This window comes from Manis javanica, chromosome 17 (assembly GCF_040802235.1).
Source record: "Manis javanica isolate MJ-LG chromosome 17, MJ_LKY, whole genome shotgun sequence".
NCBI classification, from domain to species: Eukaryota; Metazoa; Chordata; class Mammalia; order Pholidota; family Manidae; genus Manis; species Manis javanica.
Genome location: NC_133172.1, coordinates 47,957,765 through 47,985,092, shown reverse-complemented (window position 1 = coordinate 47,985,092; position 27,328 = coordinate 47,957,765). Strand labels below are relative to the sequence as shown.

General features: G+C 48.6%; 1 protein-coding gene across 1 annotated transcript; it reads right to left on the bottom strand.

Moving 5' to 3' along the window:
• Window positions 1–62: 62 nt before the first annotated feature.
• Window positions 63–27,071, bottom strand: PSKH1 (protein serine kinase H1). Its single transcript, XM_017644306.3, has 3 exons — window positions 26,938–27,071; window positions 14,878–15,904; window positions 63–2,323 (listed from the first exon to the last, which is right to left on the bottom strand). The coding sequence occupies exons 2-3, from the start codon at window positions 15,832–15,834 to the stop codon at window positions 2,006–2,008; spliced, it is 1,275 nt and encodes a 424-aa protein (XP_017499795.1). The 5' UTR covers window positions 15,835–15,904; window positions 26,938–27,071; the 3' UTR covers window positions 63–2,005.
• Between the last annotated feature and the right edge of the window lie 257 nt (window positions 27,072–27,328).

Genomic DNA, 27,328 nt, shown 5'->3' with positions numbered 1-27,328 from the left:
CAACCCTTGCCATCCCTCCTCCTTCTAGGCAATCCCCTTGGTCCACAGCAAGGAGCCTGGACTGTCAGAATGAATAGGCAGCCTTCCTTGAGGAGGGCAGCCTCTTTATTGAATACAGAGGATACATATACAAACTGAGTACACAAAATAAATAACTGAACATTCTCCACCCATGGTCCATGGGCACAAAGGCCCAGGTGGGCCCATCAAAGGCCCAAGTCTTCAAACTCTTCTGTCTACCCTCAGGACCAGGCCTATGCTGGGCTTCAGGCCCCCAGAGGTGCTTGGGAAGTGGGCTATGGGGCTTAGGCTCTCCACTGCCTTGGGCCAGGGGCACTGGGGATGGAAGGAAGGCATGTATAAGGCACAGCCGACTTGGCCCAGAGTGGTCTCTTTGGCTTGGTTTCGCACCGGGAGTGGCACACGCAGAAAGATAAAGGCCTGGCCCAAGGCTACCCACTAGGAGGAGCTGAGTGAGGGCCAAACCCTCCCTGCTGAGGGGCCCTGCAGTCTAGCTAAGGCTAAACCTGGGCCTAGCTCCTTCCCAGCCACTGAAAGCAGCTGTGGAGGGAGGGGGCTTGGGTTCCAGCTTAGTTTGTGTTTTCGGGGAGGCACCATGACTCTCATGGGGATGGTCTGGCTCAGGCCTCTAGGAAAGCAGCCATTGAATCCCACCCACCTTCCACAGGGGCTCCTTCCAGCCTGAGATTCAGTGGGGCCCAGACTGGAAGAGTAATGCTGTGAAGGGAATCTAGGACAGGCTGGACTGGGCAAGGCCAGCTATGAGAAGACCAGTGCCCCGGACACTCAGAGTTCAGAGGCAGGTCACACAGTATGGCTAAGTTCCAAGGGGAGCTGCACAGAAGCTCAGGAGAAAGTAGAGCAGCCCAGGGCCCTTCCCTCAATGCAGGAGCTCCTTCTTGAAGGATTTCCTCTTGAAGGATGAAGGGTTAACACGGTGGTCATTCCTAGGCTGCCCATACTCATGACAGACACTAGATGGCGCCTTCATGCAGCTGCAGAGGAGGGCAACAGCAGAGCCTAAAGGGACAATGGACGGTACCAAGGATGGAACCAGGGCTGGCAATGGAATCCCAGTGGGGCTCTCCCTGGGAAGCCCCTGCCTCTGTCTTGGCCCAGGTACCCCCATCCCCCAGGTAGCAGCAGTGGGGCTCCCTTTAATCACCCACAGTTGGGAAGGAGGCACCTGGGGAACAGAATGGGCATCTAAGGGGAAGAGGGAGGTGATGGTAGGCTCTGCAAAAAAGGAACTGAGAGCAGTGGGCTGGTGGGCAGGAATTCTCTCATGGTCAGAGAGAGGCTGGAGCCCGGAGAAGTCTTCTACCAACATGGCTACACAGTCCAGAAGGGCCGAAGAACATGCCATGGTCCTATTACCAAAGGTTCTGACAAGTCATAGGGCCAGGAGGGATCTCTGGGGACACCATGAAGAAAGACAGGTAGGTATCAGTTGGGAGGTGGGAGACTGTTTAGACTTAGGGGCTGGGAGTCCAGCCAAGGCACAAGCTTTGTTCCTATCTGGACCTCTCAATGGAGCATAATTATGAGGATACCATTGAATGTGGGGGACCAGGAAGGAAGGCTTGGTTGAGGAAAACAGGGTTCCAGAAGTAACTGCCCTAAAGGGTCCTGGAACCACAGGACACCCTCTACCCAGCACTGCATGACCCTTTGGTCTGGGCAAGAGCAAAGGGGTGCCCTTTCCCCAACTTGTATGAGAATAGGTGCCACCAAAGGAGTATCAGTGCCAGGCCAGGCTCCCACATCAGGGGACTCACAGGCCCCTGGGCCAACCTCCACCCTATCACACCAGGCTCAGGCCCAGGATGTGGATGGGGACTGCTGAAGGCACAGAGAAGGGGCTGGGACCAGTCACCTACACTGGCCACACAGGCCTATCTCCCAAGAGGGCAGCAGGCCCAGATGGCACAGCAATGCGCGGCCAGGCTGGGACCAGGCCGTGTCTGCACCACAGCCAAGAGGCTCAGCCATTGTACTGCTGCTGGTAGCGCAGGTTGAGCTCCCGCAGCTCCCGCTCCCGCACGCGGCGCGACTTATTGGACCGTGTAGAGCGGCTGGAACGCGTGGACTGGGCAGATTTGGTGCTCTGGCAGCGCGAGGAGGCACGTTTGAGGAGGTTCTGGGAGATGGAACGGTGCAGATTCTTCATGGATGAAGAGGCTGCCATGCTCACTACCCACGGGTGCCTTAGGGCCTGCAGTGCAGTCATACGGGCGCCAGGGTCCACCGTAAGGAGGCGGTCAATGAAGTCCTTAGCCAAGTTTGACACGCTGGGCCAGGGCTAGAGGCCAAGGACAAGCTTTAGAGCAAGAGCACTCAACACTGCCCCCCCATCCCAACGATGACACCATCACGACCCTCAGATGTGCCCAGTGCCCCTCCACTCTCTCCCCCTAGACAGAGGCGCTGCCGGCCCCTCCCATCTGTGCAGCACTCTGGGCCTCCCCTTCCCATTTGGTGCTGGCCCAGGCCTCCAAGCAGAGGCTGCTCTCAGGGTAATATGGAGTCTAACAAGGAGAAGGACCTGTCCTGCTCCCAAGGACCAAACTTCTAAGGTATCCTGGACTCAAAGCCTGGCTCGGGGATGTGGCCCCTGTCAAGACTCCCATAATCTATCCCAGGACCACTGTAACTCAGGGGGATTTAAAGAGAATGACCCAAACCTTCCGACATATCCTGAGCCAGACTTAAGCCCCAATCCCTTGATGCCAGTACCAGGTCACTTAGAGCAATTCCCAGCCATTACAGAGAAAGCTCAGTGTCCCTCCAACTGAGAAAGTGGTGGTGGGCAACCACTGCATTCCCTGCACCAGCCTCAGCCTCCCAGCCATAGGGAGAAAAGGAAACAATTCAAGGCAACAAGATTTCTCCATCTGCTGAGAGGGCAGGCGGCACCCAGGCAGGGACTGGGGGTATGTCTGCATGACCTCTCTAAGCCCTAACAAGGGCTCCTGGCAGCACTATGCACCAGCCTCATTTTAGTACATTCTGTCCTCAGAGAGGAACTGCACAAACCTGTCTCTGCTATATCCACCCAAGGCTGCCAACATCTCAGCCACACACCAAGCATCCGCCTTGTCTCGGGCCCTCAGTCTTTAACTGGCTGAATCCTTAGGTTTTCAAGGTAAAAGGTACTTGGTCAGACTTCTTCTTAGCCCCTAATGCTAAGCAATTATTCCCACAATTTCAATTTTATTGTTCCTATCAGACCATGCTAGACATACAGGAGGCACTCAGTAGATAACAGACTTAGCGAATAAACAACCCAATGATGGCACCTGATGGATACCCTCTCCTGGAGCTGCTTCCAGGACATGGGGCTCAGGCAGGAAGGGCCCAGCTGCCCTGAGCCGCCAAGCCCCTTTGTTGGAGGAGGGCAGACCCAGCACTGTCCTGAGTTCCTGCATCTCCTGGAAGCACTGTGGCATGGTCCCTGATGTTCCCCAAAGGGTGAGCTGTTAGGGCCTTTGGTGAGCCTGCTACAGATGGCTTGGTTGGGATGCCAAGGGCACCATCAATCTTCTTCCCACCAGATGAGGTCTGCCCGTTCTGCCCCATGGTGCCCTTCACCTTGGGACCCCTGCACACACTCTCTTGGGGCTCAGGGATATCTGGGAGGCTGCATTTGGGGCAGCGGCATGCCCATTCACCAGATATGCTTACACACAATTGCTATCTTCAGACTGGCTTCCTTAAGCTCCAACTCTTCCCCTATGCGTTCCCCACCCATGTACTGGGGTTGGGGGAACTCCAAGGAGAACACTCGACCTGAGCCCGAAGAAGGGGTGGGGCTACTTGCAATTGCTATCCTTACCTGCCCTTTGGAAGGCAAATCTCAACTTTTCTGTGCTGAACTGGAAGAGAGTGACAGACTACATTCCCAAGCAGCCACCAATCGGTGGTCCTCCTCACCAATGGGCCAGCTCCCAGTGATTTTTGGGGAGATACTGGCCTCAGGAACATAAATATCCAGGGAGGCCCATAGATACCTTGCTGGCTGAGAGCTGTGAGGGGGTGTAACCTGGTCCACATTTCCCTGCAGGCCTGTGTAGCCTGGGGCTTCAGTACTTTGGCTGACATGCAGGGTGACTGGACTGGACAGTTGCCATAGTAGTTTCTAGTTAACAGTTTAAGAAAGCTCCATAGCTTGCTGCTGCCACCTGAACAACATGAGCCACTGTGACGGGCCAGCCAATCTCACTGATACTCAATGCGGTCCCTCTCACCCATTTAAGAGCTGGAAAGAAGCAGGCATCATGAGGTACTGATGGTCACAGCAAAACCACAGACTGAACAGGCTGGGTCATGGGAATACCCGTTGCTGCTCTGCTTGGCTTTTAGAGTCTCCAAGAGAAGGAGAAATCATTGGGAAACACACTATAGCTCAGCCCACCCTGTTAGTAGGAGAGCTCCAAGGCAGAGCTGGCAGCCCAGGCTAGCCAAACAAGACTGGGACACGGATTGTGCCCCTGTCCCTTGGTCCAGCCAAGACAGAAGATAGGCAACTCCTCTAAAAATGACAGAATCACAGGTGGTGAAGCTGGATCACAAGTCAGGAACCTGAACATGGATGTGGACAGATCAGAGGCATCCCCACTTCACATCCACACCCAACCAAACCAAGGCCCCCTGCAGCTCCAAACCAGTCCAACGGAGTCTTCCACGGGCCTCTCACCAGACCTGCCCTGTGGGCTTAAGCATCTCCATCTCCAGAGTTGCACAGACTTACACTAGGAATCAACTCCTGCTGCTCTTCGAGCGGCCAGCCCGTTAATGCCAAAGCAAGCCAGACTGATCAGCCTCTCCTGCTCCCCCCAGACACTGCCTCTCCAATTACTGTGTACCTGCAGCCATGCACAGAATAACAAAGGACTCATTTGTCTGAGGGCCAGCCCAGCCCTCTATGGTAGGCTCCAGATCTGCCCATCTTTGAAGAGCTGTGAGCAGCTGGGCCAGGGTCCCCCAAGCCAATGTGACTCAAGCCATCCTGCCCTGAGAACCAGGCTGTGCCCACAGCACCAGGCCTAACCCTGGCACACTGAGGAACTTGCAGCAGGACGTCAGGCAGGCCAAACACACGAAGGTGGTCCTCAGCACAGTCCTGACAGCAGGGCAGAAACTTAGGTGGACCTCCAGAACAGCAGCCCCTGGGAGGATACCTAAGGCCTCCAACAAGGCTCAGAAAGGAAAAGAAAGCTCTCTACACTCAGCACTGGCCACACTTCCAGCCAAGTCTAATTCAGTACCTCCTAAGAAAGTGCTCAATGCAGACCAAACCATATGCATCCCCAACATGCTTGAGCCTCTAAAGCCACATGAGTATGTCTGTCAGCCTATAACTGACTGGCCTGGTAGCATTCTAGACATAGAAAAAGAAAAACGGTAGTCATGTCCTTCAGTTTCCACAACTTTGACTGCTGGTTCTGGGTAAAGGACAGAACTCCCACCTCAGTATACCTGGGGTCACAAGATCAGGGAAACACGTGGGCCTCAGGTGCTGACAGAAGGGATAGGCCCCAGGTGCCACCTGGCCAGTCTCCCAGAGGCTTCCACCTGTTTCTGGGCTGACATGGAGCATGGGGCATGGGGCATGGGAAGGAACATTAAAATGTCAGTCTGCTTTGTCTCCAGACATTCAGGAGTGCTGGGGGATCAGAGGACAACTGCAATACCCACAGTGACAGCCTATAACCTCCTTTCCGCATGTCTCTCACGAGCTGTGCAGGTGAAGCGCTGGGACCTGCCCTGAGAGGACAGGAGAGGCGATGAGATGAAGGGCGTCACCTACGCTCTGTTTCTGACCTTCAAGCTGGCTGCCCTTCTCCCTAGTCCGTAGCCCCCATAGTCCTTGTTCCTTGCAATCAGGGAACCTCCTCCTGTAACAGTAGAGAAGCCCATAGAAGATAAAGGAGGGACCTCTCCTGTGAGCACTTCTTTCCCAACTTCACCCTCCACATCCCCCTGCTTCTGCAGGACCAGTTACTCCTCAGCAGTAGAATCCAACTCTCCCTTCAGAGGAAGGCACCAAATCACAAGGGGCTTTCCACACAGCTCAGAGGATGCACTTCCCTCCTCCCTAACCCCTTTACGCTGCTCTAGTTCTGTTACAAGTGTTAGGCAGTGTAACTCCAGGGAGAGGAAATCCCAGGGCAAAATACCTCTAAAACCGAAATCAGTCAAAGGGAGAAGTAAAGTTTAAAACCCATTTATTGCTTACAAATTGCAGTCTGAGGCCATCTCTTTTCTGCTCTAGCAGAAGCAAGACCTGCCCCTAACCTCTCAGGTTCAGATAAGCCCTCAGTTGCCCAGGTAATTACACTTTGATATGGAGATGAATTACATCTCTCCACCCTTGAGGAATGCCTATTTATATGCAGATGCAGTAAGGCCAGGCGAGATATTTTGGAAATATTACAATTTTACCCACAGGTAGGAAAATAGATATGAGTGGGGTGGAAAGAAAACAAGATTGGTAAAGCCCACTAGAAAGGACTCAGAGTTAACCAGTTAAAACTAGAAATCCAGAAAAGACTCAGTTAATGAGTTAATCAGTTAAAGCTCAAAAGGTCAGGAGGAACTTGGCCTTGAATGTTTGAATATTCCCCAGAAAGGAAAAGTTTCTGAGCACAGCCCATGTCTTCATTGTGTCAATTAGATCATGCCATTGTAAGATTTACCCTAAAAGGCCCACCTATAAACAGCATAATGAAGACAGGAAGATTCCATATTAAAGCTAAAATTGCATTTTAAAAAACCAAGAAGTTAAGAAGTAAGATCCTTAACATACTCTTTAGCAAACTGACAATAACTCAGCCCACCTTGGAGGAAGGGCAGGCAGTCTTGATTAATATGCTCTCAGACCAAGAAGCTGCCATCCTGGGAGGGAACCAGAGCAGTACATTTCTTATGTTAAGCTAATTTTGCAGAACTACCTGGCAGACTGATAAGAAGAGACTTAATGTTTCATCAAAGATAAACATCTTGAGACCATGTAAGTCCACACCCCTAGCCCTTTGTCACATATCTGAAAAAAACCTTAAAAGGGAGATTCTCCAATCTTTCTGTGCACACCTCCCTCTGCGGTTGCCCTGGCGTAGACTTTCTCTCCAACCTTTCAGGGTGTACCTCTCTCTGGGGTTGCCCACACTTTCTAAGTGCGTAACCTTTTAACCTTAAACTTTCTCTCTCCAACCTTTCAGCGCACCTCTCCTCCCTGAGGTCACCTGCACTTTTTCTCTCTTTAAGTAACTTTAAATAAAACTTTTACTTTGTTTCACTACTGTGTCTCTGCCCTTAATTCTTTACTGGGGTGGGGACAAGAACCGAGGAAAATACACAATACCCCTCCCAACACAAGGGCCTGAAAGAACATTACCCAAGCCACTACTAGTTAGTGGTCTCACCTTGAGCCCAAGAGCTAAGGAAACAAAAATGGAGCCAGCTCTCTGGCTCAAGCCACAAGAGAGAGGAGGTTGCTTCTTTCTAGAATCAAACCCAGCTCACAGGGCTCTCAGTAGAACCCCTCTGGCAGGCAGGTCTGGTCACTCCCCAGTGAGGGGACAGAAAGGCCTGATGTCTCTTCTGGATGGCATGTGGGTGACAGATTAAAGTGTTAGGCTGCAAGCCCAGTGACCTGTGTTCTATGTCTACTTTCTCTGTGTGACCTTAGAGAAAACACAGCCTCCTTACTTATAATATGAAAGAGCTGAATGCAGTGAATTCTAAGTCTCTGACAGTTTCTAAAGTCAGGGTTCTAAAAAGATGGCTCCCCATCTTGTTTCCTCACTTGGCTGAATGTGAGGCACAGAAGCACAGCATCTAACATTTAAACTGACTTGACCTCTTGACTTCTATGGGTTCTTTTCCTGCCCGTGATGACTTTGGGGAAGGTTCCCTGGCAGAGAAGGCAGCCTCCCCAAACAGCTACTAGGGGGGAGGAAGGGAGGAAAGAAGTCTGGGCTTTGCTCCCATGACTCAGTTCTTCCCTCAGCTTTGTCTCAAGATGTATTTTCAGACCCAGAATTCCCACCCTCAAGGGCCTCCTTCATGTACTTACGTGGGCCTGAATGGAAGCAGAGAAAAGGGCACAAAGGAAACTCTAGGAACTGGAGCTTCAGGTTTACTCAGAAAAGCAAAACGATCAGCATGACAGAACAGCACACTCTGATGCTGCCCATAAGGAAAAGCGTTTTGAAAAACTCAGCAGAATTACTGTGTGGCAGTGGAGCCAGCATCTCTTCCTCTAATTAAGACACTCACCATCCTGGTATCTGAACTTCCAAACCAGAAAGGATCTACCACACCCTGGGACCTGGGGGCTAAGCAGCAGAAAAGACAAGGATGGTAGGGGAGAGAGCCTGAGGGGAAAAAAGGAGGAAGATTATATAATAGAGTTTTAAAAAGAGGTAGAGTATGAAGATGAAAATAAAATGAGAAAAGGCATGATAACTGAAAGGTTAGTAAAGCTGCATTCTTGCAGTGAATAACAAACTTGCAATGAATGACAAAATGAAATCTTGCACCCCCAGCCATCCCTGCCCAGAGCCCACAAAGCAGCAGGGACAGGAAGGAAATGGTGTAACTCAAAGAGTCAGGAAGAAAGCTGTGTGCTCACTGTGGCATCAGGGGCATGTTGTCGACCTGTGCCAGCAACCAAATAATGTATGCTTTTAACAACGTGCTGGAAGTTCTGGATTTAAGAACCCGCTACATAGTGGTTTCTTCTATCTTGATTCAAGGGTTCTGCTGAGGTCAGGTGGTTTCCAGTGCCCAACCTGGCTCTTTTTTTTCCTTTCAACATCCTCCCATTCTAATCTCTGAGGCAGTTTGGAGACCTGGTGGCTGTTAGCATGCCATCCACACTGTGGCCTCCATCCCTAGAGGTCTGTGCACCTGGAAACCTGGGAACACAGGACTCGGCTCAGGGCAGGCACTGGTCAACTTGAGATGGAAGAATGACTGAGGAGATGAAGGCAACTTCGCCTTCTGATCCCACCTGGCCAGTCACACTGCAGCAAAGCCCAGGTCTGGGCACCACACTTGCACTGGGAGACAGGCAGACCAAGGCTCGGCAGGCACACACAGGAAGGACTGACCAAGGAAGGAGAGTCTGGAGAGGCAAAGCTTGTACGGGGTGGTTGAACCAGGTCCCTTTAACCATCCCATCCACCCGAGTCAGCTCGCAGCTCAGTGGGAAAGGGGAGGATGAGTGTAGGAGGCCATCAGCGGATTTAATGAGGTCAGAATGTGGGAGAGACAACAGCCCCAGAGGCTCCCAGAGGAACTCGAGGGTGTAGAAGCAAAAGGGCAGAGCTATCCAGGTGGAAACAGACAATGAGAAGAACAGGTGAGGAAGCGGATGAATGGTGAACCAGAACTGCTCTGAGCACAACCCACAATATACCCCCTTTGTTGGTGAGGCCTCAGCGGGGGCCAAGGGCAGGAAAGAGCATGATGAAAGGAGGCTCTGACGTGGGTTACTGAGATGCTGTCAGTGGTCAGGGCAAGGCTTTTCTGTAGGAATGGCTGAGAACAGCAATGTGGGGAGATGGGTATCTGTTTCTGCCACCATAGGAGGGTACTGCTCTGGGGCATGTCTAACCAGGGCAGCAGTGGCAGAGGGATGCCCAGGACAAGGCTCTAGGGAGCCAAGTAGTAGCTCAAGGGTGGCACATAAGGAGGCTGCTGTCCTCTACTCAGAGCCTGCCTCCTGTCCCCACAAGCAGGGAGCTGTCCCTGCCTTCCTCCAAGAGGTCTCCCACCACAGTGACGTGACCAAGGAGAGCCCACTGCTCACAGTGGGCCAAACCACGCCACCTCCCAGTGACCAGGCAGGGATCTCAACTGAGAGCATCTGTTCCCACAGTGCAGGAGGGAGACTTATCTGTTGACACCTACCATGTCCCAGGAGCTTTAATGAGGTGGGGATGGCCCTTCCAGAGGCTCCTTCCTGGCCAGGTATGGGGACATCTGCTTGTCCTCATGGAATCCTCACATAAAGCCAGCATCATCCTCCAGCATCTGACACCCAGAAGCCACCAACAGGCAGGCAAGGACGAAGGGCTCAGAGATAGCTCACAGCAAAAATTCTAAATCAAGTGGTGCTTTCCTGTGCTGTCAGTTATTGAGACAGACACAGGAAAACCATCCTCTGACTCTGGGAGCAGAGGACAGAACAGTGGGTGAGCAGATGGTCCATCACAGCCTCATCCACATTGGAGGTGGGAACATGAGGCAATTAAAGACATCCCGCAAAATCCAAACATGAGCCTGGAAACATGCCACCTGCCTCCCTGCACTCTGCTCTGCTGCCTGCACACACATCCAGTCTCCAGCTCCCCCAAGTGCCCCAGGCAGTCCTCCCCATGGCTCTGGGGCAAAGGCCTATCCCTGCTCACTCAGCTGCTCCCTGTCAGAGCCTAGGAACCAGGCTGCATGACCAGCCCCCACAGGCACTGGTCTCCTTCACTTAGACATGCCACATCCTCTGCACCTCATTTTATTTTCAACATCTCAGGGCAGAATGGCAAGTATCAGAGTCACTTTAAGAAGTAGGGAAGAGCTGAGATGGGAATGTATATGTTAGCACTGGCTCTGAGCACTTGTCCCACTGCAGGGCTATCAGAACTAAGGATGGTCTAATGTGCTGCCCCTGTGCAAGTGTCCCTAGGCCCCAAGTAATGGATGGTCAGCCTGCAACCCAGAAGCCTACCCATGAAAAGCCGCCTCTCCACAAACACAATCCCCCCAGGTAGTGGCAGATCAGCTCTGCCTCTGCAGGCGGCCTTCCTCTCCCACTGGAATTCTGTCCCCAGCCTGGCAGTACTCACTTTCCTCAACAAGGCTCTGTAGGAACCTTTGCCCAAACCCACCTGTTCCTGGTGCAGCCATCTGGGCTCACCCACAGCTCAGTGATTGCCCGAGCAGAGGAGGGTGACAATTGAAGGTTGCTAACAATGGCAGACAGCAAAGCTGCTGATGGCATCACTCTGCCATCAATCCCACAAGAGCCTCTTCATCCATCCTGTCTCTAGGAATAGAACCTTGACAAAAGCAATGACAGTAGGCCAGTGACATCATGTTTCATGTTAAGTGAATCAGAATCTCCAAGTTAGTGGGACCGCTGACAGTCCTCCAGCATGGGTCTACAGAATGACGACTCACGTTCTGTGTCACTCCTTTAGACACAGCTGCTCTGGCCCTCCTGGAATCTCCCACAACAGGAAGCTTCCTCTTAAGGTGTCTCTCTGTGTGTTCAGACTGCTCTCACACACGGGCCTCCTCACATTTGGCCAGCACGTGTCTCTCTACCACTTCCAACATGACCCTGGCTTGGCCCTCTCCACTCCAGCACCTCCAGTCATTGTGCAGAAATTCAGATTTATCCTCTCAAAGTCATCTGTCACAGCCTTCTTGAACTTCCTAGGGCCCCCTCCTCTTCTAAGATTCCTGAATCGGCTTCTGAACAGGCCTGGCCAGCAGCCCCCTCAGCTTCTCTCTAGTGGGCTCTCTGGCCCCAGAAGAAAGCACTCCCAGCCAGCAGAGACAGGCCCAGCTGCCTGCCACCTGGTCACTTCTGGGTCCTTTCCCAGGGCATCACAAGCAAGAACTGGAGCTTCCCTCAGGAGCAGCCAGGAGGAAGTCCTGGGAGCACATATACTGATGCACACGCCACCTTCAGGGACCTCACAGGCTGTCCGGGAGAGGTATGTCCAAAGACAGCAGCCCAGGAAAACAAAGACTCCAGCAACATGCTGGGGCATGTGGTGTCAGGAACAGGAGACTGCGGGGAAGGAAAGGCCAAGAACTCTGAAGCCAAGCGGGCCTAGACTCAACTCCAAGGCCCACAACTCTCTACCCATGACCATGCACAAGTTACTTCACTTCACTCACCTAAGTTTTCTTATCTGTAAAGTGGGGGATTACACCCGGGCAAGATTGTTGTGGAACTTAAGACATTTTGGGTGTAGAACCCTCAAACCTGTGCCTGCTACTCACCAGGTGCTACACAATGGCAGTGATCAGCATTATCCTTAATGGAAGCAATCTGAAGATCAGAGCTGGTCAAATTTCTAAGGCCAACACTGGGAGCAGAGGGAGGAGCCTGAGCAAAAGTTTAGTGGGGGGGGGGGTAAACAGAACAAACATCTCAGGCCTATGCTGTATGGGGGGGCGGCGGAGGAGCATGGGGCTGGGGCTGGGGGTTGAGAGTCTAGAATGTCAGGATCAGGGACCCACTTGGCCCATGTCCAGCATCTCTACCTACGTCTGCCAAGGTTTTGTTCTGTGGCTATCTCCTATTTCTAGTCCTTCCCCCCCCCCCCCCGGCAACTTCAAGCTTAACGGGGACAAGGAAACAGGTCTTCTTATTGCTCTGAGTCTTCCCCAGATGCACCTATGGGTAGGCAATGACAAACAGAACAGAAAGACAGATGCCTGGCAGTTCCCACCTCAGAAAGCCTGATCTAATAATAAGGCCTCATTACCCAGGGAAAATCCTTCCCAATCCAGAACTCTCTGCAGATCCTGGTGGAATCTGTTTTGGGGGTCAGCCAAGCACCTGGTAATAGACAGGTACCATCAGGGCTGTCCAGGGATTTGACTCTGGAACTGGGAAATGATGCTTTTAGCTTCAAGAAGGGCAGTGTGAGCCAAAGGTTGGGCAGTGCTCCCCGCCCCCACCCACCCCACACATACACTGGGAGCTCTGAGTCTTTCCCTATGATTCTAGCACAGCAGAAAGTAGTCTCAGGACCCAGTCTTACGGCGGTGTTGGTGAGAGCAGGAAGCCTAAGCCCATCCTCCACACCATTCATTTACATTCTCCCACCTCTGATCAATAGCCAGTCAGCAAGCCTCTGCAAGCTCCAATTAGATAAACTGCCTGATAACAATTGCCAGAATCAGGAACTCTTTGGAAAAAGTCTTTCCTTTGTTAGCATCTCTTGGGAAACTACCCTCCCTCTTGTAGCTAAACTCGCTACTCCATCCCACACACAGGACTATAGAAGCTCCTATACGACAGCAGGCCATGCAGGGCCTTGGCACAACACTGCCTCTATGATGTGGATTCTGGGTCTTCTGACCTATGATGAAATCTGACCCAGAAGATAAGCGGACGGTGTCCTCTGTGACCACCCCATCATAGTCTGGGCTTCCCAGCCAGTCAGCATTTGTTTTGTTGAATCCATTCGAGCAGGGAAGAAAACGTAAGAAACTTTAGGAGAAGGCTAGAGAATGTCCCAGTTTCTCCCTGCCTGTGAGCAGCACAGAGCTGGTCTGAAGAGGAAGGCCTCCCTCCCTTCCTCACATATGACCCGAGACACATGACCTGGGTATCTCCCTAGGGAATGCCAGTCCCTGTCCCCACAAGAAGGACATCCTTGACTGATCCCACGACCACGTCTAGAAACTGAGAGGGAGGATGATGGAGCACAGGACCTCAAGTGTTGAAGGCAAAGTGGCGTGAGGCTTTGGGGTAACTCCTGCAGGTAGCACTGCTCTGGGCCAGTTGGCTGGGGCCAGAGAGGGCAATCCAAACCCCTGGAAGGAAAGCTGGGCTGCAGAAGGGAGCTGGTCCCAGAGCTCCCTCCCCTTCTCTGAGCTGTTCAGGAGGCAGGGACTGTGCCGTGGCAGGCCCAAGGCTGAGAGAAACACTGTGGGGAGCACTCTGTCGGGAGCACTTGGGCAGGGCCCCTCACTGCCTTGGCCGAATCCTGCCATCCTGCAAAGCCCACCTCACCTCCCAGGTAAAGCCATCACACATTTTTTCTTCACAACCTCCCAAGCCAAACACCATCCTCCGACTTGCAGCACTCGCTGTTTCCTGTGGTCAGTTCCATCTCCTACCCAGTCAGCATCCTGCCTAGGGACTGACCAGCTCTTACTTTTTCTGCACCTTCCTTTGGCTCTCAGCAGTGCTGAAACCAAACAGATTTTTTTTCAGATATCATAACTATCAGTTGATCCAAAGATACAAACTGACGGCCTGGTGGTTGAATCTGGCCCACAGGTTAGTGTTTGCTGGCACACAAGGCACCCTTAAGTATGGGACTTAGATTGCAATGTTTTAAGACAAAATTTTCTGGCTTCTCTAAAAAAATGGAATGTTTGGGTACACGCGGTCCTCTTTGCTGTGAGGCAAAACCAGACAGAAATGAGAAGCACCTGTGTCTTTAGACAGGGCATGGTCACTCTAGCTTGTGCCAGTCCCCGGGGAGCAGATTCTGTGGACACACTGCCCCATCGGCTCTCAACCTGCTTGAGCTCACCACCAGCCGCTGCAGTGCTCTTGTGTGTGCTGCCAGCTGCCCACTGCCAGTGCCTGACCTCTCTGCTTCTTGACCTGACAACTTCCTCCAGCAACAACTGGCATTCAAGACAGCCTGGAAGTGCCAGTGCTTCAAGGACCCCAAAGAAACTCTCAACTCATATAGGAGTCAGTGGACTGAAAACCACCCACTTTCCGGCCCCTCGGTGGTACAATTCTGAAGCACATTCTACATGGTCATTCACAGGGCCTCCAGTGGGACTGAGTTCCAGTGGCCCATTGTGGCCATCCCCTCCTTCATAAACCCTTAATTGGCTTTCCCCACCCTTCACTTGTGCTTACTGGAATCACATTCTAATTAACAATCTGCTCCCAAATCCTTGTCTCAGGGCTCACTTTTCAGGGGAACCCAAACTAGGCCACCCCACTAGTCTGACTTCACTGTTTTTATGTTACCTGCCTGACCCTGTGAATATGACCCTTGGAGCATATCCCCCTGATTGAGAGCTGCAGGATATACCCCCTCTCAGGGGCCTACCAATATCCCCAGAACAGGGCAGACTCACCTCCCCTGAGTAACTGTACTTGCCCCTGAGGATCTGCCGGTACAGTCGTGTGCGGTTGTCATCCTCAAAGGGCATGGTACCACTGAGCAGGATGTAGGCAATGACGCCCAGCGCCCACATGTCAACTGAGTTGGTATAGGGCTTGCGGACCAGGACCTCAGGGGCAATGTACTCAGGCGTGCCGCAGGTGGTCTTCATCAGGCAGTCGTCACCCTTCTTGCGAGCACTGGCCAGGCCAAAGTCAGTGATGATGATCTTGGAGTCTGTGCCTGGGTGGTAGTATAGCAGATTCTCAGGCTTGAGGTCTCGGTGTGTGATGCCCAGTGCGTGCAGATACCGGACTCCATCCAGTACCATCTGTAGCACCCGCGTGGCGTCACGCTCAGTGAAAGAACCCTTGGCAATGATGCGGTCAAAGAGCTCTCCGCCAGTGGCCAGCTCCATCACCATGTACACACGCTCCTGTGTCTCAAACACCTCCACCAGCTGGATAATGTTGGCATGGTGCACCCGGCGCAGCACGCGCAGCTCCGATTCACACACCTCCCGCCCCTCCCGGTACTTGGTCTCAATCATCTTGATGGCATATGGCTGCCGGGTTGCTCGGTGCTCCACACGTACCACTCGGCTAAAGCTGCCTCGGCCAATCAGGGCTTTGATGTCGTACTTGGCTGTCACTCGTGGGTCGAACTTGGCCCTGTACTTAGCTACCCTGGTCCTGCGTGGTGGTTCTGAGGGAGGCTCTGTGTGGCTGGTAGTGGGGACACCAGAGCTGGGATTTGCACACTGACTAGCTGCTGGAAACCCAGCTTTGGGAGGGCCAACACTGTCAACCTCTGTGATGAAGTGCTTATACACATCACTCTTAGTACCACTGAAGGGCTCCACCTTCTTGACGAGATCCAGCTGGACATCCTTGGGAGGCTCAGGAAGGACCTTGCTTGTCCCACAGCCCATCACGGACACGGGGGCATCCTCTCCCGTGAGGCTGGCAGGACCTGCTCTATAGGCAGTGCCCCGTCTACACCTATGCAGACAGAAGAAAGGGCCAGTCAGAAGACCCAGGGACACCTCTGAATGGACACCAGCCATCCTCCTCACCCCCTCTCCCTTGTCCCTAATATTCCCTGGAAGGGAAGACGGCTTTGGCCCTAAGTGCTCAGGGGAGGGTCTAGATGAAAGGCTGGGTCTGAGCTCCATGGGTCTGATTCTCACAGTGCTCCTCAACCCCGAGAGAGGGGCAGGACATGCAGTGGGCTCAGCTGTCAGTGCCCCCTCCAGCCTCCCTCCTCTGCCTGGGTCTTTTACCTGGTTTAAGTTCTGTTTTTTAAATGTTAAAATCATTCTTCTTATTACTCTGACTCACCTTTTCTGAATCTGGAGTGTGGAATGTAGCAGGTCTCTCTCCTACATTATTACCCGCCAGGGCCCAGAAAGCCACATCTCCGGGGCCTCCCTCATGGATCTTTCCGGGCCCTCTAGACCTCCTGCAGGGGTTAACTCACCCCACCTCAACCATCAGCACTGCCGCCCTGGAACTCTGCCCCAACCTCATTCTTTCCTGGATGGCTCCTTCGACTGTGCTAATGTACCATCTTCACCTGGCAGTTCACCACCTTGTTCCAGGATCCCTCCCCTTCCGAGTTCACAACATGGATGGCTGAAATAATACACAAATCCCAGAGCTAGCTGAAATCAATCCTGGTAAACTTGTGACCATAAGCCTTAGCACACTGCCACCAGGTGACCACTAAATTAGCTTGGGCTTCATTCATGAGAGCCCTGAGAGCCCTGAGACTGGAAAGGTCATTAGCAGCTTTATTTAGATATGATACAGGCTGTGAATCAGGGCACTCCACTCCTTTGGGATGAGGATCCAAGCACCCTTTCCCATCTGCTTCCAGACAGAGATGTTCTAACCATTAATGCCCTGTGTCTAGTGGGGACTGGACAAGGTGAAGTGCTGAAGTACTGCTTTCCAGAGGTCACTTCTACCCAGGCTGCCTTTCTGTAAGTATACCTGAGGCCAATGGGTAAAAGAGAGCTGAGAATGTCCTTTTAATTATATATTCAGAATTGGAGGTACAGTTATCAAAAACCCAGTTCTTCCTTACTATATATTTATTCTTTCTGTGTCTTCTTTACCTTTCACAGAGCACACTTCACTTCTGACACTTATGGTCACCACATGTGTGCAGGTTTTTCCCCACACCAAACGACTCTTGGTGACACCAGCTGGGTGTCCTACAATTTAACTCAATCTTGACACTATCTACCCAGAGATAGTGAATATAACTCTCTGCTGAGAGTCATACTAACATACTGATTAAAAACCTTAATCTGTGGTCTCCAAATTCCTCATTATTATCTGATGGATTGCTAACAGGTTTTGGGTACATTTCAGTGATGAGCTTGTTCCTTGAAAGAATTAGCCACGTCGGTCAGTATCACCATCTCAAATTCAGGCCCCTGACTCACTGAAATCTGCTGGCCTCTGTGGGTTCTCTGTTACCTCCAAGGTACTGAAGTAAAACCTGTCTGGATCTCCCTCTGCTGCCTCGGATGGGATCATCTGATGGCTTTGAAAGGGGGAAGGGATGGGCTGTAAGTGTTGCCTCTTGGCCCCAAACACCACCCTTGGGCAGCCATGGAACCACTGACCTTGACTCTTCAAACATCAGATTCTTCATCCAGCAAACCAGAGTAAATGTCACCTGGATGTTCCACATGCACTGCAACACATCCAAAATCGAACCCTTCCCACTTGTTTCCCAAATCCAGCTATAGATGGGAGGTTCCAACGACTCCCTTCTTGGGTTGATTAATTTGCTAGGGCAGTTCACAGAACTCAGGGAAACCCATATACCAGTTTATTAGTGGATATGATAAAGGATACAGATGCACATCCAGATGAAAGAGATGTGGAGGGCAAGGTACATAGGAAGGGGTGCAGGATTTCCAGGCCCTCTCTAAGCACACCACTCTCCCTGAACCTCTGTTTGTTCACCAACCTGCAAACACTTTACTACTGGAATTTTATGGAGGCTTTCCTCATAAGAGAGGAAAAGATTCCTCCACCAACACAAGGCTCTTTAGGACATGCTACAGTTCTCACCCAAATGCCCAGGAGATTCCCACAGAGCAGGTTAGGAAAGCATCTTTAAACAAAGGCATTTAGAAACAAGATTTCCTTTTCACAGAGGCCAAAGATTAGAACTATGGACTTCGGAATTTTGCAGACTCATCTCTTCCTTCAGGCAAAATACAAGACCTCAGTGCAGTAAAGGGCTGCAGCTCAGGAAAAGGCTAAGCTCTGGGACGGGATTCCTGAGGCAGAATACAGGCCCCTGATCCCCAAGACCACACACTAAGCAATGTCTACCACTATTCAGAAAGAAGACAAACTACATGGGTGTCCCAGCACAGCCACTCAGATATCACTTCTTCCTGGTAAGGAGGCAGAAACCTAGATTCACAAAATAAACAACCACTCCCAGGCATACACATTGGCTCTTTTTGTTTAAATGTGCATACCTAGCCTGGTACTAATAAGAAAAACTAAGGTTTACAAAAGAAAAGGACTGACTTTTCACTTTAAACAAAAAGCATTCACAGGGATTGCAAGTCATAGTAAGAGAGCCAAGGATTATCTCTGACCTTTCTTCTTTCCCAAGACATAGTTATTCTCATATTTGTTCCAATTAGAAACTCTTCAACGACAGGCTGATCTGTATTCCACCTCCCCAACTACAGATCAAGTGTGGAGGAGAGAGGGTGCGAACTCTGGGAGTGAGGAATGGCTGAGAGCCTCAGGTGATCATAGATGTTCCATACTCCAATCACATTTGTTAAATTCTCTTTTCTCAGTGGTCACATGAAAAGGCAGACATAGGGAAGGGAAGGTAGACCCAACTAGACTCCTTCTGGGAAGAAGGGAAGAGTGTTTTCCTGCTCCCAGCTCTCCTATGTATGCCCCCAGCACAGTGGCCAGGGTGGGGATATGGGTGAGTGAGGATGAGTAAGGAAAGCCTCAGGAAGAGACCTCCCAGAAGGGTCACACTACACCAGCTATCACAAGTCACAATTTCTTCTCATGACACCAATTCAAATACATCTTGCAGGAAGTACTGAACTCTAGAGTTGGCCTCCATATTCTCAACTCTTAGGCTGACCCAAAGCATTCCTGAAAGAAGGCAAGTGTGTTGGGCAGAGTGTGGCAATGGAAACTGAGATTTCAGCACTACTGTCCTCACTAACACAGAAATGACAAGCCAAGAAAGGCAGAAACTGTCCAAAGTCACCCAGACTGTGATGGCTGAGCATGTACTCAAATCTCTTAGTTCTACATCCAGAGCTCCTTTCACCAAGCAGAAAAGACTCCAGAAATGCCTGAGGTCCAGAAGGGCTCAGTCTCACAAGGTCAAGGCCTCCTCAATCCTTCCTCATACTAATCAGCTGGTCAATCAACAAACCTTTACTGAGGACCTTTTCTGAGGCTCGTCTTATGAAACCTCCATTCCAAGTACAAGCTGGGTCACGTTGTTTGATCACTAGATACCTTGCCTTTGATCACTAGAATTATCAGCCCTCTGAGGGAAGGGGCCATTCCTCAGGTTTCTAAAACTCTCTGGCACACAGCAAAGTGCTGAGCTCAGAGCAAGCATTCAGTGTTTGTTAACAATGACTGAGAGGTGACCTGGCTCTTAGATCTCATTTCTATTTGCTGTGAGGCAACAATCCCAGAACTTCAGAAATTTTTAAGTGGCAGGAAGAGGCCACATTGGTGCTTAAACCAGAGCCATGTTCTTTCATGTCCTGTGTAAATATCCTCAATGACAAAGGGAGCCAGAGCTCCGAGGTCTGTTTGGGTCTTAACAACTGTTACTTGAACTCCAAAGCAAGTTTGTTCACAAGCTGCCAAACCTGACTGTATCTGTGGAGGAGGCCTGGGACCTAGAAGCAGGGGGCAAGGATGGATCCTGAAACAGTTTCCCGGCCACAGAAGCCAGGTCCTTGGGTGTCTCCCAGGTAGCGGCCCAGAGGCACATGACCCTCTCCAACACCACTACCTGAAATTTTCTCCATAGCAAAGCCTCATAACCTTTCACCTGCAAAGCTCTATATATTCTGTTCCCATGTTTTGAAAAATGTCTATCAAAAATGAAGTAGGCACTAACCTCCCAGTAATCCCAGAAATAAGTAACTGCAAAACAACCCTTCTAACCATCATGAGGCTAGCAAAGACAACAGGCAAAAAAGCCTGTTGTTTTAGATTAAAAGCCCTTAAAGAGGACCTCTGCAACCTTAGGAGGAACTATATGATTCTGTTTCCTGAAAGAGGGAAAATGACATAGGGCCCAGCAATTTCATCTTCAGAAATAATTCTAAGAAACCACTTCCATAAATATGCAAAGATACATTTGTACAAAAAAGTCCATGGTAACACTCTTTACAATAAAAAATGGAAGTAACCCAAATACCAATCAGGAAATAATTAAGATATATTCATACACAGCTGTTGAAATGAATGAGGTAAATCCACATATATTGAAAAAGACAGATAGCAGTTAATTTTTATTGCGTTGCTTTGTATCAGAAACCATGTCCATAATGTATTAAGTAGCTTAAAACAGTATATGAAGCATATGTCTGGTGAGAGATTTTTTTTAAAAAGGTATAGATAACCACTAAACCAGCATTACAGGATATGTTAAAGGGACTTCTGCAGGCAGAAATGTTCTTAAACCTAAACAGTTTTCAGCAGTGAAAATAAACCCACAGTAGAGGTAGATCAATTACTTACCAAGAAAGTATGAATTAAAAAAAAGCAAAGGTAGAAAAATCAACTATATACAAAATCATCAGGGGAAATACAAAAAAATGCAGATTTTGACATTTAATACATAAAGTAGGAAGGATGAAAAAGAAGAAAAAAGAAGTACTTCTAGATTGTGTTTGAAATAGATAATCATCAACTTAATATAGACTATTATATAGTTAGGAAAGCTATTCATGAACCTTACGGTAATCACAAACCTAGAGCCTATAACAGATACACAAAAAATTGAAAAAGAGAAATTCAATCACATCACTAAAGAAAACCATCAAATAACAAGAGAAGAGTATAAGAGAGTTAGAAAGGAACAGAGAGGAACTACAAAAATCAGAAAACAATGAAATGGCAATAAGTACATACCTATCAATAATTACCTTAAATGTAAATGGACTGACTGCACCAATTAATAGGCATAGGGTGGCAGAATGCATAAAGAAATAAGACCCATATATATGCTGCCTGCATGAGACCATTTCAGACTCTAAGACATACACAGACTAAAAGTGAAGGGATAGAAAAAGATATTTCATGGAAACAATAGAGAGAAAAGAACAAGAGTAGCAGTACTTACATCAGACAAAACAGACTTATAAACAAATAATATAACAAGAGACAAAGGACTTTAGATAATGATACAGGAACCTTTCCAACAAGACGATATAACCACTATAAATATCTATGAACCCAACATAAGAGCACCTAAATATGTAAAACAAGTACTAACATAATTAAAGGGGGAAATAGACTGGAACTCATTCATTTTAGGAGACTTTAACACACCACTCACATCAATAGATCAACCAGACAGAAAATAAATAAGGAACAGAGGCACTGAACAATAGATTAGATGGACTTGACAGATATCTACAGAACATTCCAAAAGCAGCAGGACACACATTTTTCTCAAGGGTACATGGAACATTCTCCAGAATAGATCACATACTAGGCCACAAAAAGAGCCTCAATAACTTCAAAAAGATTGACATTGTATCAAGCAGCTTCTCAGACCACAATGGTATGAAACTAGAAATACATTACACAAAGAAAATAAGAAAGCTCACAAACACATGGAAGCTAAACAATAGGCTCCTAAATAATCAATGGATCAATGAACAAATCAAAACAGAAATCAAGCAATACATGGAGACAAATGAAAACAAAAATACAACAGTCCAAAATTTGTGGGGCGCCACAGAAGTGGTTCTACGTGAGAAGTATTCGGTAATACAGGCCTACCTCAAGAAACAAGAACAATCCCAAATAGTCTAAACTCAAAATTAAAGAAATTACAAAAAGGGGAACAAATGAATCCCAAAGTTAGTAGAAGGAGGGACATAATAAAGATCAGAGCAGAAATAAAATACAGAGAAAACTAAAACAATAGGAAAAAAAGTCAGTGAAACCAAGAGCTGGTTCTTTGAGAAGATAAATAAAACTGACAAACCCCCAGCCAGACTTCTCAAGAAAAAAGGAGAGAGTACACTAAACAAAATCAGAAACAAAAAAGGAATAGTCACATGGATACCACAGAAATACAAAGAATTATTAGTGAATACTATGAAAAATTAAATGTCAATAAATTGGACATCCTAGAAGAAATGGAATGATAATGAAATTGAATTGGTAATCCAAAAACTTCCAACAACAAAAGTCCATATCCAGATGGCTTCACAGTTGAATTCTACTAAAAAATTAAAGAAGAGCTAATACCCATCCTTCTTAAAGTATTCCAAAAAGTAGAAGAGGAGGGAATACTTCCAAACTCATTCTATGAGGCCAGCATCACTCTAATACCAAAACCAGAGACACTACAAAAAAAGAAAAATTTAGACCAATATCCCTGATGGATACCATAGGGATGGTAGTACAGCATAAAGAATATATATAGTCAGTGATTCTGTAACATCTTCCTATGTCGACAGATAGTAACCACATTAGTAGGGGGGAGGATTTAATGATATGGGTAACTGTTGAACCACTGTGTTATACACTTGAAACCAATGAAAGGTTGTATATCAGGGAACCCTCCTACACTGCTGGTAGGAGTATAAATTAGTTCAACCATTGTGGAAAGCAATATGGAGGTTCCTCAAAAAACTAAAAATAGAAATACCACTTAACCCAGGTATTCCACTACTAGGAATTTACCCAAAGAAAACAAGTTCTCAGATTCAAAAAGACATATGCATCCTGTGTTTATTGCAGCACTATTTACAATAGCCAAGATGTGGAAGCAACCTAAGTGTCCATCAGTAGATGAATGGATAAAGAAGATGTGGTACATATACACAATGGAATACTATTCAGCCATAAGAAAGAAACAAATCCTACCATTTGCAACAACATGGATGGATAGAGGGTATTATGCTCAGTGAAATAAGCCAGGCAGAGAAAGACAAGTGCCAAATGACTTCCCTCATTTGTGGAGTGCAACTACGAAGCGAAACTTAAGGAACAAAATAGCAGCAGACTCAATGACTCCAAGAAGGGACTAGCCCTTACCAAGGAGGAGGGGTGGGGGAGGGAGGGAGAAGGGGAGGGGATTCAGGAGTATTATGATTAGTACATATGGTGTGTGTGGAGGGTCATGGGGAAGACAGCGTAGACCAGAGAAGACAAGTAGTGACTCTGTGGCATCTTACTACACTGATGAACGATGACTTCAAAGTGGTATGGCGAGGACTCGATAATATGGGTGAATGTAGTAACCACATTGTTTTTCATGTGAAACTTTCATAAGAGTGTATATCAGTGATACCTTAATTTAAAAAATGGAGGAAAAAAAAGGTTGTATATCAATGATAATTCAAAAAAAAAGGTATAGACATATATATGGAAAAAAAATCCTGGAAAGATAGAAGAGAAATTGTTAATGATGACTGCCTTTAGGGTATGGGAATGTGAAGGGAGAGAGGAAAAGGAAGGAAGGGGGACTTTGACTTACTTTACATGCTTCTGTGCTATTCTATTTTAAATCATCACCACATGGTATATGTTTAAAGTTAACAAATACATTGTAGAAATGTAGAGACTAGTATATGTACAAGAAAAAAAAAGCTGGAGGAATATGCAGCAAATTATTATAGTGTTTGTGTCTAAAGACACTGTGCATTATTCACTCCTATAATGTTTTAACTTTTAACATTATTTCACAGTAAAAATTGCTATGACTTCTCTTCAATAACTCAGGACCCCACTTTTCAAGGGCTCCAGCTAGGCACCACTGCTCTATGTGGTAATAACTGTTATGCAGATACTCCTGCCTTAGGGCTAAGAGAGGGAGAGAAGTTCAAAAGTTTACTGTGTCCTCTTCATTTCACTGTGACCCCAACTCCACTTACAACATCACACCCATTGCCCATTCCATTGTCAGAAATACAAACTCTGGCAATGTACGTGGGATTCTCCTTCCAAAATCCCAAAGTTCAACCACAAATATTTACTGAGTTCCATCCGTGGGCCAGGAACTCTGTAAGGGGCTGTGACAAACAGAAAGAGGGCAACCATAATCTCCGCTCCCAAGGAATTTACTGCCCAGATGGTTCCACACCAAGAGTCCCTGGATCCATTACTCTTATGATGCTGCGGTGAGGCCACTTCAAGGCTGGCAGCCTGCAATGGAACCCTTTCAGATAATTTTCCCCCAGAAAATGAGAACATCACATTTTTCGAGTTTAGCATCACATCAGACACCATGGCAACAGAGGGCTGTACCAAGAATTAGCTCAGTGATGACCTAGCCAACACAAATCATCTTAATACTTACTAAGATTCTTGGAAGGAAAGGGAGTTCAAATAAATAAGTCTTTCTCTGGCTCTCAACAAGGAGAATTGTTCCCCTTCTTCCAGGGCTGTACTTCTCAAATTTTGCTCTGTGCACCCTGGGGTCAATGGAGACAGCTGTTTTCAGCTATCATGAAGCTTAAGTAAGTGTCAATACTTTGGCACACCTATAATCTATAACACCTGTAACATTCATGTCATAACAACTGGGAAGCTCTGAAGAGGACCAAAATTGCCCATAAAACATGCTCACACATAAAGTAAAACAGAAGGCCAAACCAAAATCTCACTAACCATGAACTCGTGACTAACAAAGAACCCCAGTATCTGTTTCAGATTCCACAGACACTAGGACCTGCAGGGTTATTCCATTCTGGGTGAGGCACAACTCTACCTCAGTGTCAGGCAAACAGGTTTCCTGAAAGGTCCTCACTTATACAGCTTAACAAGTGCAGGAATTGCTATGAGACCTGGACAAAGTGCTTATTCAGCAAACCCACCCTTCTAGTGAGTCAGCATTCCAAATCTCAACTGTCCTGAGTAGAAGCACAATTTTGTCAGAGCTTTCCCTGATGACCAGAAATTACTTCAAGGAAATCACAGCATATAAGGCAACTTCCTACATGAGGCTCAGTCTGAAGAGCAAAGCGACTCTCTAGGATGAGATCTCCTTTTGACAAAAGACACACTCTGGGAAGAACAGCCATTAGTAGTAAGTAGTCTTGAGTTCCATCTGTGCTAAGTGTCTTAAATGCACTGTAACTCTGCAACCACATAAAGTAGGCATGATTGTTCCTATTTCAAAATGAACAAAATAGGGCTCAAAGAACTCAAGATCTCCCAAAAGCCAAAAAAATCAAAGCCTATATGCCTAACTACCAAATCGTACTGCCTCCTCAAGTCAGGGCAATGAGACTGCAACAGGAGTCCACAAGGCACAGTTAGCCCTTCACACTGGACAGAAAAGGCACAACGGATTCCTGGGGCAATGATAGATATCTTCAACCAGGCAGCACAGTAAAGTCAACCACCAAAGTCCAGATCTTCTGAATCAAAATCTCAGGGTGTGACTCTTGAATTTGTATCTTGAAAAACTACCCCCAAAAGATTTTAGACCTTCAAGGTTGACAAGGCTATACCACCTACCACATTCATGAGCGTGAATGGGCAAGCAGGAGATACACATTTGCTCTGCTCATCCCAAACCCTGGCCCCTGATAGATGCTCAATAATAATATGGTTTAATCTGTTTCCATTCTTTTTTTTTAAAACAATCGACAATCTTATATTGGTTTCAAATAAAGAACACAGTGGTGCAACAGTTACCCATATTATTAAATCCTCACCCCCTCTAGTGCAGTTCCTGTCTGTCAAGATAGAAAAATGTTATCTCTTTCCATTCTTAAACCAGAAACCTATTGCAGTGGATTCAGCGCCTACTTTATGCCAGGCACAAAGCCATGCCAATGAAGACAGAAAACAGTCTACAGACCCACCACACCATCACATGACACAACAGGATATACTTAACAGTAGTTATATAAAAAAAAAGTACAGAGGAACCAATGGTTACATATAAGCAAGGGAGGTTTTTCCAAGAAAATGAAATCTAAGTTGAATCTTAAAGGAGAGATGTACATTTTCCATACTGTTGGGTAGAGATAGGGGTGCAGAGGGTAGAGAAAAATAATGAAAAATGAGAAAACTGCATATCTAAAGCACAAGGGTATTGAAACACAGAGCTAACAGCTGGCTCACACGTCCAACAACAAACTGTAAACAGAAGGCAGAAGTGCCCAGGTGCTGACTTCAAGGTTAGGCGTCTACAAGATTACGAAGAACGTTGAAAGCCTCGCTGTAAGGCAAGGCTTTCATCCTGTGGACACTGGGGAGCCACTGTTAAGCAGTGAAGGACTTATTCAGGTTTTTCAGGTGAGAATTACCACTTCGGCGGCTTCATGGAGGGGGGGTGCGCATGCAGAGCTGCGCTTCCCTTTATAATCTAAGGAATGGCTGGCTTGCCGAACAGGCCACGCAGCTGGACTCTGGCCTGCTTTTTCCCAGCCTCAATAAGGAATCGAGCAGGCCCCGCCGGCCCCTGGAGATCAGTCGCAAAGGAGGGGTGTGGTGTAGTGCCGGACATGAGAAAGCTGTGAGGACAACCGGGTGAGTTCACCCTGACCGACGCCGCTGGCTAAACAGCAAGCAGACCAACTGACCACATCCGCCAGGCCCATGCAGCCCCAGAGACGGGCTACCCAGCGAAGCGACACATTTTGAGGCCAGTTCGGCCTCGGACCCCGAGCAGCCATCGCCTGGCCTGCTCTCCAGTCCCGAAGGCCCCGGCACACCAGGCCCAGTGCGCCAAAAAAGCGACCGTGGCCACAGCTCTTCGGCCCCTCCTGCCCGTCGGGCTGTCGCCCTGGCCCGGGCCACCTCACCTCGCGCGGGCGGCGGGCTCTTCGTCGTCTCTGCGGTTGTGCTGACCCTCTCCGGGTCGTGGCCACAGCCGCCCCCACCACAGCCATCCTCAACCATCAGCTTCGTGACGTCATCATAGCGCGCTAGACACCAAAACAAACCCTGGCAGCCCACAGGGCGGGACTGGGGCCGACCCGAGCAACGCGGTTGGCAGTGCCCAGAACGGGGCTTGCCAATCAACGCCTTCAGGGCGGGGACGGACTCTCACCGCGGAGGAGACTGTATGTGTCACTCAAAGTAGCTCCAGGGTAGGCGGGGGAACGCGCAGAGGAACGTAGGGAGAAAGTTTCAAGTTTCCGATTAAGGGAGAGGACGGCCTGCAAGTGCGGACGGAATTGGGACAATGCATTT